The sequence below is a fragment of the Phoxinus phoxinus genome (genome assembly GCF_949152265.1).
Source record: "Phoxinus phoxinus genome assembly, chromosome: 10".
Lineage (NCBI taxonomy): Eukaryota > Metazoa > Chordata > Actinopteri > Cypriniformes > Leuciscidae > Phoxinus > Phoxinus phoxinus.
The window spans coordinates 19,184,841-19,199,110 of record NC_136885.1 but is presented as its reverse complement, the minus strand read 5'-3'; the positions used below and the strand labels follow the sequence as shown (position 1 = coordinate 19,199,110).

The 14,270-nt window shown below is 37.3% G+C and overlaps 1 protein-coding gene across 2 annotated transcripts; it reads right to left on the bottom strand.

Moving 5' to 3' along the window:
• Window positions 1–12,209: 12,209 nt before the first annotated feature.
• On the bottom strand, window positions 12,210–14,031 carry s100w (S100 calcium binding protein W). 2 transcript variants are annotated; one of them, XM_079626071.1, is made up of 4 exons: window positions 13,683–14,019; window positions 13,240–13,284; window positions 12,970–13,112; window positions 12,210–12,622 (listed from the first exon to the last, which is right to left on the bottom strand). In XM_079626071.1, exons 3-4 carry the CDS (start codon window positions 13,108–13,110, stop codon window positions 12,443–12,445), a joined length of 321 nt encoding a protein of 106 aa, XP_079482197.1. In that variant the 5' UTR covers window positions 13,111–13,112; window positions 13,240–13,284; window positions 13,683–14,019; the 3' UTR covers window positions 12,210–12,442. The 2 variants fall into 2 exon arrangements, with proteins under 2 accessions (XP_079482197.1, XP_079482196.1); XM_079626070.1 differs by lacking the exon at window positions 13,240–13,284 and having other exon boundaries at window positions 13,683–14,031.
• Window positions 14,032–14,270: the final 239 nt, after the last annotated feature.

Genomic DNA, 14,270 nt, shown 5'->3' with positions numbered 1-14,270 from the left:
CTAGGCAGCCGACGTCACAGTATGTGACTATTTTCGGGATTCTGATTTGCTAACGTGGGCTTGAGCTTCTCGTTACGCTGCCACCTACTGGTTTGGCATGCTCTAGACGGCATATACATGGGTTCATGTAAGAACACTTTTCTGAAAACAGTCAGGTGTGCACAATGTTATTTTTGAAAATGGAGAGGGGTGAAATGTCCTTTTATGAAAATAGCCGTCCACGTGTAAATGTAGCCTCATTTGCCCTTTGTTTTCATCATTGTTTGGGTTGTTTATTACCCGTGTTTTGTTTCCAGAGTATATGAAGTGTTATTTTGAGTTTTGTAGAATTAAAGAATATTCTGCTGCTTAAATCCTGCCTTATATTTTCAGTGTTTGCAACCCAGCGTGACATAAGGTTTGTGCCTAAACACAACCACCTTGACGAATATTCAGTATAACAACTAGTCAACACTTCTCTTTCTTAGCCTGTAGTTCTCTTCATTGAGAGCCATTTTCCAGAGTACCAACTATAAGGAGATCATTGCATGAATTCAGATCAGCCTAACAATTCAAACTATGATGATTGCCAAAGAAAAAGACACTACCATCTGATCAGCTGCTAAGGGAAGCACAGAGTGACTTCTTTCATCACAAGTTAATTACAGAGGGCCTGCTTGTGTGACTCAGACAGACAGAATCTAAAACATTTCTAATATTGCCCTATGAAGGGAAGCATCCAACCATGTCATGCGTGTGTGTGTGTGTGTGTGTGTGTGTGTGTGTGTGTGTGTGTGTGTGTGTGTGTGTGTGTGTGTGTGTGTGTGTGTGTGTGTGTGACATTCCTATAATACTCACAAAATGATAAAAGAAAACATTCCCTTAATGTTTTTTCTAACGTTCATATAACCAAGAAAAAAATACATTCTTAAAACAATTTAAAACCTGGATGCTTTGAACTCTCTAAAATTTTCAGAAATAATATTTTAATAAAAAGGTTGGTCTCTAGACGGCACACTGATAGGTCCTTATTAACTTGATCTGCTTGCAATCACATCATTCTCATCACTCTTAAGGCACAGCTGATTGGTTCCTGCTGTATCAGTAGCCAATGAGCTTGCTGCTCAACCTTCAAATACTTGGCCAGCACTGCAGCACGCTTTCAGAAACCCTACATCTTCCCCAGTGCCACCTGTATAATGATGAAAAGTCTGTTTAATTGTTTGCGAACCAGTTCTTTCGGACAGTTCGTTTCAATTAACTGGTTCAAAATAACGATTCATCGGTTCCTTACATCATTAGCAATTATGTAACAACGCATTTCTTTTCTAAGAACTCAGTGTCATGTTATATCAAGGAAACATTCAAATTAAGTAATTTGTGTCAATGCATATTGAAACATCCAAATAATTTGTTTATTTATTTATTCAAAGTTATTTGTGTGAACACATATTGCTTCTTATTGCCTTTCATTCACTTCAGGGGCTGTTTACACAACACAACGTCTGACCAATATTGAAGAGTCTACATCTTGGATAAGATTCCTAAAAGTTACACACTACAGCACACATTGATGCACAAACGTGGAAATGATCTACATGTCTAAAGTATACAGAAAGACTAAACAATAATAAATAATAATTTTATTATAATAATAATAAATCCAGTCTTATAAACTCCTTGATTTCACAAACACAACTTAAAATATAATCTGCATGCACAATAAACTATAGTAAAATGTATCTCTCAACAGAAGGTTTATGCAGGTTTTTAGCATATTTCCAGTATGTGCCTCAGGCTGGCATATCATAAACTCACTTATCATCATTAGCTCTTCGGTAATCCTCGGCAAACTTCAACAGTTGGTTGAACCGGCTCAGTTGGTTCTTTTTGAGTTGGACGTGCTACTTTGGCTGTGCGACTTGCGTCTTCAACCTGGAACTAAAGTTCTATTCAGTTAAATCAGTGCAACTCGATTGGTTACTTCCTGAGAACGGGCTCAAAGGAACGATTTGTTTAAGAATCAAACATCATTACACCTACACATAAGATCTGCTATGATAATTTATGTATGCTGTTTTGTACAGCAGCATGTCTTATTTGCTCTGCAGCAGCAGTAATAACCAACAGCAGCAGCAGTGTAGCAGATCTATTTAGACCAAACATATCAACATTGTCATATCCATTCCCATGCCAAACACTCAGAGAGTTGTCATGACAGAAATAACCTTATGGGAATGTTAGAAAACCATTCCCAGAACATATTTTTGTTAGCTAAGTAGTGTTTGTGTGCATGTATTGATGTTTCCTGTAGGAAACGCTTTATGTTTTGTTATTTAACTTCTATTCTTTTGTACATCAGAATGGAAAATCCCACACAATGTTCACACTGGCCTCCACCTCATGTCTCTCTTTGTCTCTCTGTGTTCCCTCCTCTCTCACCCTTTCTTTCTCTCTCTGTGGGCTGATAAAAGAAAATGTTTTCCTGCTGCCAGCTTCTCCACTCTGGCACACTGGCATGGTATACTTTACAGAGGAAATCCTCCAGGTTTAAGTTGCTTGTCCTGTGCTGTTTTCTACTCTCTTGTGTGCTTCCATTATGTGTTCTCTGCTCTTATACACTACATATGAGGTTTGTCTCAAGTGAAGTAAAGTCAAATGAAGTTTTGCTTAGTTGTATTTGCACATCTTATACAGGTGCTGCCTGGAACTGAAATGCTGCATTACAATCAGATTGAGACAAATAAAGCTACACACTGTACAGAGTATAATGACACATAAGACATAGCAACATATCTATCAATATAAAATATAAATCAAGTATGGTATATAGAATACAATCTGATTAGCCTTGTATCAGATTTTAAATGGGAGAATCAATGAATTGATGAATTTTATTGAATCATTGAAATATTTTAACAGTATTATGTGAATGTCGATACAATTAACATAGGACTTAAATGTCCACTACAACAATCCTATGAAGACCTGAGCCCTAGCACCACCCACTACACAGAGCATCCTCACATGGTGAGGAACGTTTCCAGTTATATTTCTACGTGAACATAGTTTAGCACAGTATAATTACCTTTATGTATAATGCAATCATCCTTCATAGATCATCCTCTAAACTCTTGCGTCACCAATTTTACGTACAACCTAATCCTGATTTTGTTGCATCACGCTGGAAATACAAACTGAAACTGGTCTGCGCTATATGGTGATAAAGAATACTGAATAACATTCTAATCATTTGGAATAAAAAAAGTCAGATTAGGACAGTTTAATTGCCTTTGTTCAGAAACATTTACCTGCAACAAACTGTCCAATTTGTCCCCCAAACAAATTAAATTAAGGTATTATTTCACTTTAAAAAAATGTTTTGCTGATAATTTACTCACCCCCATGTCATCCAAGATATCCATGTCTTTCTTCAGTCGAAAAGAAGATTTTTTAGGAAAACATTCCAGGATTTGTCTCCATTTAATGGACTTCAATGACAACCAAATATTCCAATGTTCAAAGAAGGTTCATATGTCCGTCTCAATACAGCTTCAAATGCTCGACACAATCCCAGTCGAGAAATAAGGGTCTTATCTAGCGAAACGATCGGTTATTTTCACGCAAAAAAAATGAATTCTATACTTTTTAACCACAAATGCTCGTCGTGTACCATCTCTGAGATGCGGCACGCATTGCGTCATCACGTTGGGAAGGTCACACGTCATCTATCTAAGTCATTTGTCTGTGTACTCTGGTTCAAAAAGGTATGAAAAAATCCATCTCATTTTCTCCTCGAACTTCAAAATCGTGACCTTTCCAACGTGATGACGTAATAGAGGATTTTCACTACACGTCATCAATCCGGAAGTCAGCCATTTTGGAGGCACTGAACGTAAACAATGCCACTGAATTGAACGGACTCGCAAATTTGGCTGATTATAGCTGCTGAAAAATTGTCGAGTTTTGTTCTTTACTAATCGGACGCACCGGGAAAAAACATTTCGAGTTCTAATAGACTGCCAAAAGTTAAAGAGAAGAGTGCAAAAAAACTGATAAAAGAAGGCGTTTGTGGTTGAGAGAGGTAACGTAGCATCAGCCACATGTGTAAATAGCGTTGACTATGACTAAAATGTTGACATAGTTAACTTTGGCTACATTCACACTGTCAGTCCAAATCCGATTATCTTTGTATCCGATTGGAATCTGATCTAAAATTATGTCCACACTGTGTATCGCAACTGTTCAGATCCGGTTTGTGTGTCCATGCAGCTCTTTGGCAATATGGCAATAAAGTTGCGTTGATGGAGGGCTTTGCATTTGCAATAGAGATGTTGTCTTATTAAAATTGTACAACATGGAAATGTGTAGCCGCCGCGCTGGACTACTGTGTCTTAAGCCTGCGGCAGAACTGTAGGAGGCTGTTATGTACAGATTTTTTTCCGCGCTCTTGTCTGCACCGGTTTCAAAATAGGTTTCAAAAATAATAATGTTCTGCTCGTCTGGCACTTTGCAACAACACATAATTGTTTCGGCAGCGACTTTTAGCATGTTCCCTATAACAACGTCTGACGTTTACATTTTACGTGGCGTGAGAAAGTCACATACCACGCGCAATCTGGTCAGAGCGTTAATTCAGACTGAAGCTGATGTCCTGATATGTGATTTGAATAGGATTTCAACCCACGTATGGATGTAGCTTGAAACGGATTTCATGTGCTTTTTTGGACTGACAATCTGAACGTATACTATGTCGGGATAAGAAATAGAAGGGCTAGAGAAGCTAGCTCATTCGGATCTTTACCACATATTAACTTTAGTTAGTCGAAATTTCGCGCTCTTTCCTGCTTACTAAGTCCTTCTCTATATGATTTTGCAGCTTCCACGTGTTTTTTCCAAGGTTTATTAGTGTAACAATGTGTTCAGTAGTAGGCTACATAAACAGTGCAATCCATGCTGTTTTTTACATCCGAATGCCTTCATAATGGCCGCGCATCTGGGTTACCGCCCAGAACGTGACGTTGGTGAAAACCCTCTATACGTGGAGCATCTCAGAGATGGTAAAAGACGGGCATTTGTGGTTAAAAAGTATATATTTAAAAAAAAAATTTTTTTTAAATAACCGATCGTTTCGCTAGATAAGACCCTTATTTATCGACTGGGATCGTGTAGAGACTTTGAAGCAGCATTGAGACGGACATTTGAAACTTCTTTTGAACATTGGGATGGTTGCCATTTAAGTCTATTCTGTGTAGAACAATCTGTGTGTTTTGAGTGTTTTCCTCAAAAAACTTAATTTCTTTTCGACTGAAGAAAGAAAGGCATGGATATCTTGGATGACATCGGGGTGAGAAAATTATCAGCAACATTTTTTTTTAAAGTGAACTAATCTTTTAACCACATTTATTCCCTCTTATCTAAAATAATATCTATTTGGAAAGCAGTTGACTACCAATCACGCTTTTTAGAGAACAGCCAAAAGTGTGAGTGTGTGTTGTTTGTGAGTCTGACTGAGGTAGTGTGGTATTGAGGTTTCTGTTTCTCACCTCCACCATTGTCCCTGGCTAAGGTAACTATGACCATCCAGTCATCTTTCACTAAACATACCGCAAGGTCAGCAACCCATTTTAAACTTTCCACAGGACGTATGTTTTTTTTTTTTTTGGTTTGCTATACCATTTGAGCCATTTTTACACAGTGTAAGTCAGTATGTTTCTAAAGTACACCGACATTGTCAAGTCACCTTCATTTATATAGCGCTTTAAATACAGATTGTTTCAAAGCATCTTTAATAAACAGGAAAGTAATGATCAATGATGCAAACTGAATTCAATTCTTCTGTAATGCAGCTCTAAAGAGACACTAGTGTTATTGTTCTGCATGCTGAGCTCAGTGCAGCGTTGATTCGGTTCAGTTTAATAACGGTGTAAAGTGAATTAATAATTAACTGAGTTCAATTCCGCTTTAAAGCAGCTCTACAGAAAACAGTGATGTCATCGTTTAGCTCAGTTCAGTTCTCATCCAATAGTGTCGGTGCATTCAAGTCAATAATATTGCAGAATATTAAGTATCCCTAACTAAGCAAGCTAAAGGTGACATTGGCAAGGAACCCAAACATCATTTAACAGAAATGGAGAAAAAACCTTGGGAGAAAACAGGCTCAATCGGGAGACCAATTCTCATCTGGCAAACCGAACAGACATGGTGTGATGATTACAGTCTGCATCACAATTTTATTTACTGTAGAAGCACCTACATTTGGAAATTTAGTTTTTTTGCATTTAATTCTGCATTAATAGAAATACATGTGCAATAGGTCTCTGCAGAGTCTGCAAAATGAAGGTGTGTCGGACCCCTACGAGACCAATAGCCCTGGGGTCTCTGTAAGTCTTAATAGGGCTTTTCACACTGTGCTTAAACCCGGTTTTCATCGTTCTAAACATCGCTTTTAACCCCGGGTAAAGGAACGTTTCACACTTTAATATAGAAGGGGGGTTAGCACCGTTTTTTACCCGGGGTTATGAAACTTTTGCGGTGTTAGCATTGTGGTGCCAAACTTGTACAGTGTGAAACGATGCAGTGTTAGAATGTTACAGCTAGACACTTAGACAACCGACAGACAACCAATCGCGTACATATTTGTGTGCTTTGGACAGTCAAGGAAACACTTCGTACATAGTAAATTCAGCGTTTGAAAGGAAAAATGTCAAATGCTAACAGAAAATGCAACAATTTGAGTGAAGAAGAGACCGTTTCATTCTTACCTTTATAATCCGAAATGTCCATTTGTTATAAACTCGATAGTACAGTCGCCAATACAAGGATGCACAATGCTAGAGCTTTTATGTAAACAGGTTGCGTGCTGCGTTCATCCAAACAATGACACTGACATCACAAATAAGACTGTTAACCCATGGTTTAGGAATGTACAATGTGAAACGTCAGCTTATGAGTGCCCTGGATTAATTGTTAACCCTGGGTAAATTGTGAACAGTGTGAAACGTGAAGCAAGATAACCCTGAATTCCGTTTACCCGGGGTTTAGAATGACCCAGGGTTTACTATTTCAATATGAAAAGCCCTAGCCCTGCTTGAACAGTCACTCTGTGCATCAGTTACCTCCATTCACTTCTCCAAATCTATGTTCCAGTCAGAAGCCTGCGGTCAGTGTCCGATCTGTATATGTAATACTTTTCCCATTGCAGCTCTGAAACTTTATATTACAGCATTATTACAGTGACATTCTTTCTAGGGTAAATCCCTTTTGTTGTTGTAGGTGTATTCTTTTTTGCTACATGGATTTATGTAAATGTGCATTTTAAACTCTTACTTGTATTTAACACCTTACTTGTATTTATCACCAGAACATATGAGTTTTATGCTTATATTTGTCTGTCTTTGTTCTGTGTCTTTGTTTGCATTTAGTTGGCTTTTCTTTCGTTCGTTCTTGAAGTTGAACAATTGAAACTGTCACCATGTCACCACACCTAAATCATTCCAAAGGAATGACATGGGTGGGACAGTAAAGTCTTCAGTGACTGGATTTAAGCTCTGAATTTTGTTCTCTTCTTAATTTAAATAATTGATTTATGGAAATGCACCAAAGGGAAATTATTTCCTGTAAGTTATCATGCATCTAAACGGGCAAAAGTTAAGTCGCCGCCAGACAGTATTTGAATGCAGTTTAAAGTCATGTCTGTACACCTCATGCAATCCTCTATTCTAGACTGTTTCACATCTTAAACAATCAGTCTCTTGCAGACCCAGTGTGTTCTGACACTGAGTTACAGCAAATGACCTTCCAGTAAGAGATGAATGACTTTATAACTTTAATACTTGAATTTGCAATGGACTACAAGTCGAAAGATTAGACACACCTCAATTTCGTCACCAACAACACAGTAAATACACTTATGTATTTGCTAAGAATATACTTTTAAATAAATGTAATACAATTGTACTGTTATGGTGCTATAGGTGAATTTTTTTTTATGCATTATATGAATTTTTTTCCAGGTTTCATTATGTGGGGTGCAGATTATTTCTTCCAAGCAAATGCCATCTGTCCTGTGTAAACAAGCCAAATCGAGATGCTGTTTGTGTGCTTTGTGTGTTTAGGAACATGTGGGTGTGTTCACTCTTACATTAGACTGCTATACAGGTGTGGAGGACAGGGACTGCACTCAGGGAAAAACAATATATACTGCAGAGAGAGAGGTGTCCCTGCAGGAAGCTTCCATGCAGCATGTTTCATGAATTTATTGATATAATACATATAGTGTGGCTTAATATGTCCGTGAACACACTGAAAAGTAAAAAAAAAAAAAAAAAAAGATTTAAAATGAACTATTTAAGATCCTGCACTTTTTTAATTAATAAAATAAATTAGTGACACTGATTATGTTAACTCTATTGTACAAATTGTCACATGTTCTTGATGTTCTTTGAATCTTTTCAAATCATGCTAGAGAACATGATCATCAGGTTTAACAACATCATGCTGCTTCCATTAAAGACATACTGAAATTCTTGTCCATTTTTAATGTTTTTTTTTTATCAAATTTATACTAATAATTGTTTTAATGTATTTTTTAATGCAAAAAATAAGCATTTACAACCTAATTTCTAGGGCTGCCCCGACTAAAGATTTTCTAGTCGACTAGTTGTTAATTTAAGCCATTAGTAAGTTCAAGTTTTATTGTCCTTTCGGAAATTATTTTTGTGTCTGTGGCACCCTTCAGTCATTACCAACATCAAATGACAAATACAGACAAACATAACAAATACAAAAGTACCTTACAAAATACAACAGGCTTCAACAACATCCGGAAGTCCATAATAATGGCACCCTATACCTTCGACCAGTAACAACTCATATGCCCCACAAAGAGTGTGATTCATCCTGAAGAATTACATGGCTTTTCCTCACAACTCGAGATTCATAATGTTGTCATACCATATTGCTGTTTACCTGCAATTGTACTAGCCATATTAACAATCTTATTTATTTTGTTCTTATTTGCAACAGACAGTAAGTACCAAGCAATAAAGCAAAAAGCTTTACACAAATGAACGATAGAAAATAACCAGTTATATGTGTATCCACATCAAACTGCCAAAGTCGTTGAAGCCCTTTAGTCGACTAATTGCACGTTTATATTAATTGAATTACTTAAATATATTCTGTGTGTGTAGGGGGTGGGGGTGGGGGGGGTGTTGGATTAGAAATGTAAAAGATATCGTTAAATATATCGGTAAAAGAAGCACACATTGGCTTAAGTAGCGTTTTCTCGAAGAAAGCAGCGGAGCTTAAGTAGCGTTTTCTCGAAGAAAGCAGCGGAGCTTAAGTAGCGTTTTCTCGAAGAAAGCAGCGGAGCTTAAGTAGCGTTTTCTCGAAGAAAGCAGCGGAGCTTAAGTAGCGTTTTCTCGTAGAAAGCAGCGGAGCTTAAGTAGTGTTTTCTCGAAGAAAGCAGCAGAGCTTAAGTAGCGTTTTCTCGAAGAAAGCAGCGGAGCTTAAGTAGCGATTAGAAATGTAAAAGATATCGGTAAATATATCGGTAAAAGAAGCACACATTGGCTTAAGTAGCGTTTTCTCGAAGAAAGCAGCGGAGCTTAAGTAGTGTTTTCTCGAAGAAAGCAGCGGAGCTTAAGTAGTGTTTTCTCGAAGAAAGCAGCGGAGCTTAAGTAGCGTTTTCTCGAAGAAAGCAGCGGATCTTAAGTAGCGTTTTCTCAAAGAAAGCAGCGGAGCTTATAGCTTAAGTTAACATTTGGTTTTCAAAATTGTAACTGTGCAATATAGGTTGCACTTATTCATTTGTGGATGTTAACTGAATCTGTTAGTCAGCTACACTGTTTATTTCTAAATTTTATTCTGGTGAACTTAATGTTATCGCTACTGTGTAATAGTAGCCTATGCTATTCACCAACTAAACATCCTATTCAATGCGTTCACAGTCTCTTTCACGGCCATCATTTGTAGTAGCCTATTCACAAACTGTTTGCTCAAATGTTCACTGTGTAGTCTTCATGTCATGCAGAAAACGTTAGGTTAACGTTAGACCGAGCGGCCAAGTTACTTACGTGTTTCAAATGATAAACCATATTTGAGGTCGATGGATGATAGGTGAATGTTTGGATTTCCTGCCCGACATAGACTGCTGTAACGGGGACCCACAGTTAACTATATGCGTGACTTCACCACTTCCTGTGGAGTGTTTTTTTTTTTAAGTGAGCAACTAAAATATTCACGACTAAGCCTCTTTTCGTCAACTAATGATCAGTCGACTATTAGGGGGCATTTCACATAGATTTTCTCTGTGCAGGTACATGTTGTAATGTTTTGGTATAGCCTACGTATACACAAATGTGAGAAAAGGATTAGTAGCAGTTGGCTGAAACAGGTTTAAACCTGCTCCTGGAATACACCTAGGCATTCTAAAGCTGCTATTATGTAACAATCTATTATCTTGCTCTCTTTGACTGTTATATTGGGAATTTGAATATAGATTTTTTTATTACAGTCCTAAATTTCATCTTGGGTCTGTAAATGTGACATATAACTGACTGATCGCCTGACAACCCAAGGCGAATCAGCTAAGCTGGATTGCATATAATCAAAATGGGTGAGTTATTTGCCTTTGCATTGCTGCAGAAACGTCAATTTGAATAAGTCAATGAGATACTTATTGAGTGTCAGCACACCTCTGTTTGATCTAGGCCTTTATGAAATACATGCACGGTAGGGCAAGGCAGGTTAATTGTGTTTGTGCATACATGTGTGTTTTTTTATTTTTTATGAATTTGATTAAAATATAGCATATAGCATGTAAATTTAAGAAAGTATTTAAAATGGTATAGGCCTACTTTACCTGAAACATTTTGTGAGGTTTTTTAAGGTTACTGCACATTCACAGAGGATGACAGCATTTGTAAAAAAAGAGGTGTGACAGAATAATTTCAAATAATGTTCCAATGCGATTCTCCTATTAGAAAATATTTGCATGCATGTTTGCATGGAGCAAGTAGGTCAACTGCCATAGAGTACAAAAGGTCCTATTAGAAGGGGAATTTTGTTGTTGTTGCATTCTTATAACGTTTTTATATACACTCAAACATGTATTTATTGATGAACTGAAATGAGTAAACTCAACTAAACATGCAGCAGACCTCTGCACAGACCCCAATGGCCAGCTTCGACTCCTCCCCAATATATGCCAATCTTCAAGCAGAACGAACTGGATGGAATATTCTGAATGATACCAATCCACAATCTGACTTGGGATGCAGCCTGGAACTATGTTGGTTCATTTGGCCAGATGAGAACTTGTCCCCCGATTGAGCCTGCTTTCTCCAAAGTTTTTTCTCCATTTCTCTCACAGATGGAGTTTGTGTTCCTTGCCACTCCCACCTTTGGCGTGCTTAGTTGGGGACACTTAATATTCAGCAATATTTTTTGTCTTGGATGCTTTATATCTGAACTGTTTGTTTCCACATTTGATGATCTTTATTGACTGACCTGTCTTTGTATGGCTCTTTTACAGCAGAATTGAACTCTGTTTTCATCACTCATTATTTTTCTGCTGATGTATTGTATGTGTAAAGCACTATATAGGCCTAAAATAAGGTGACTTAATCTTAAGGCCCATTCACACCAAGAACAATAACTATAAAGATGTCATTCTGTTCAGGGTGCGAACTATGGAGGTACGTCTGTATATATACCTCTTAATTTGTTAATTAGCTTTGATTATCTGAATGCGCTCCACAGGTGTTTAATTACGTGTAATTATCTGAACGTGCTCCTCCTGAACTTTGTTAATAAAACATAATTTAATGATTCACTTGTGTGTTTTTGAGTGTAGGGTGAATTCCATTTTTTTTTTTTTCACAAGAAGCATAACATGCAATAACTGACATAATACATATTTATATAATGTATATTACCCTCCAAAATGTGATATAATGTAAATAAATAATATAACTAATAACTAATATAAATAAATTATTTTATTATTTAATAATATATTTTATTATATTATTATAAAATATAATATAATAAATATTTTTTATTATTATTACCCCCCTCCCCCCACACACAAATAATTTCATATAAAATATAACATACACTCTAAAAAATAATTAGCCTACGTGATACAAATAAATGCAATAATTGGTAGGCCTATGTCATATAAAAACTAAATGAAGAGAAAAAAAGTGAGAAGTACACATGAGTGATCACAAGGGGGTTTTATTAGTGTCCACAGAACTATAAATTACACTTTTGCAAAATGTCTATAAGTAAATACTGTTCGTTAGAGAGGACAAGCATTTTGCACAACTCTTGTCATAACACCATTTTTTATTGTGCCATACTTTCTTACACCATATAAAACATTGAGAGACTGAGAGGTACTTTGGGACCTTATAGGATGCATGTGAGAAAAGTGTGTGAAGGACGTGTGTGTTCATTTATCCTGACCCCCTCTGGCCCTCCCTCTGCTCTTTTCCTTGCCGTGCTTCTTCATATAGTAGGCCTTGGCTAGACCAGAAATACACTGACTGAATTCACGGAAGTTCACTTCTCCATCATGGTTCTTATCCAGTTCTTCCATCACCTCCTTAATATTCTCTGGATCCACTTTATCCTGAGACAGACATAGAGGGAGGAATGTCAATCCTGTTATTACTTACATACCACTCATAGCTGCAAAAAATGATGAAGGGCAGCAGTGCATGAGATACTAAAAATGTTAGCAAAGGAACAAGAGCAGGAATGAAGAGCAGGAATATTTTCGAGTTTCCATCATGCGTGTTACGACTTATTTGGGTAAATGCTTCACATGGTTGCCATAATAAGCCTTTACAGCACAGTAATTGCATAACATTATGCAATAGATTTGTTGCAACATGTTGGAGGTGTTCACTTCCCCCAACCAATGACTATCTTTCTCAAAACGTCATCTTTTTTTCTATGCATCTCTCTCATTCTAACCTTAAATTCAGGACTGCTCAGTTGGGCTTTAATAAGCTCTCCGAGTTCAGCATTACTGAGCTGGGACTTCTTCTCATCTGTTCCTGCATACTCCTCAAACACCTCCACTATGGCCACGATGGCTTTCTCCAGCTTAGACATGTCTATGAGAAAGAGATCAAGAGAGAGAATTCATGAAGTTCAGCCAGTCAGGACCTTTTATCATCCTTAAGTCACATAAAGAAGGTCTATGGCCAATGCAAAACAAACAACATTTGCTGCAAGACATACCCACAAAATGATGGTCTGTAACTCAGGAATGCAATGTAAGCTGCACTGTGAAATTACAAAGGGTCTGAATGAAATGGGATTTTGAAGAATGTTTTTATCAGTACAATAATAGTCAGTGGGTTCCAATGTTGCTTTATTTTGGACCCAATTGACTTTCATTGAACGGACACAAATAATTGACATTTCAAAAATATCCTCTTCCGTGTCCCACTAAAGAAAGAATATCATACAGGTTTGGAATGACATGATGGTGAGTAAATAATGACAGAACTTTAGACTTGAGGTAAATAACAAGAGTCATGCATTAAATCCATCATATTGTGCTGTAAATTCCTCTAGACTGTTTGTAAAATCTTCTTCTGTCCTGCCCTATTTTTGTATCTCTATTTCCTGATTTGGGCACGTTTTTTTTTCTCTCTCTCTTCTTATTTTCTTGCACTTACCTCAGTGTTGCGGTTCCAGAGAAGTTATGCAGATGTTTTGTTGGAGTGAATCGTCTGCTGCTTTTAAAGCACAGATTTTACTCTCCACAGCACACACACGCACACACACAGCGGCAAGAGTGATTCATTCTTGGGCTATGTAGGATTCGTAGCACACCCAATCCAGTCTGACGAGTTTAATGGTCTGTATAATCTGCACTTTTTAGATTCAAATATGATATTCTGCTGTGTTTTACTATGGTTATGCAATTTGAGTATAGTAAATAAACAAAAAAATGTATTGGGGATTTCCCAAGTCAGACTGCACGGGGAATCTGAGTCACACTAGGACTCTTTCGCTCTCTCTTCTGGGTGTTGCCCATTGTCCTTCCTTCCACGTAGAAAATTGCGGAAGCCTGAACTAACAGGTCGCATGCACCCTGAACGCCATAGTTACATGTTTTTTTTTTTCTGAAGTGACTGCATGCCCTTTCTTTAAACATTCTTTTAATAATGTTTCATCTTCAACATTTAGGAAAAAGCTGAAAGACTCATTGTGTAGCCATGACGTTGTTGGCTATATTTTTGTGGAGGCTTGAATCACAAGCT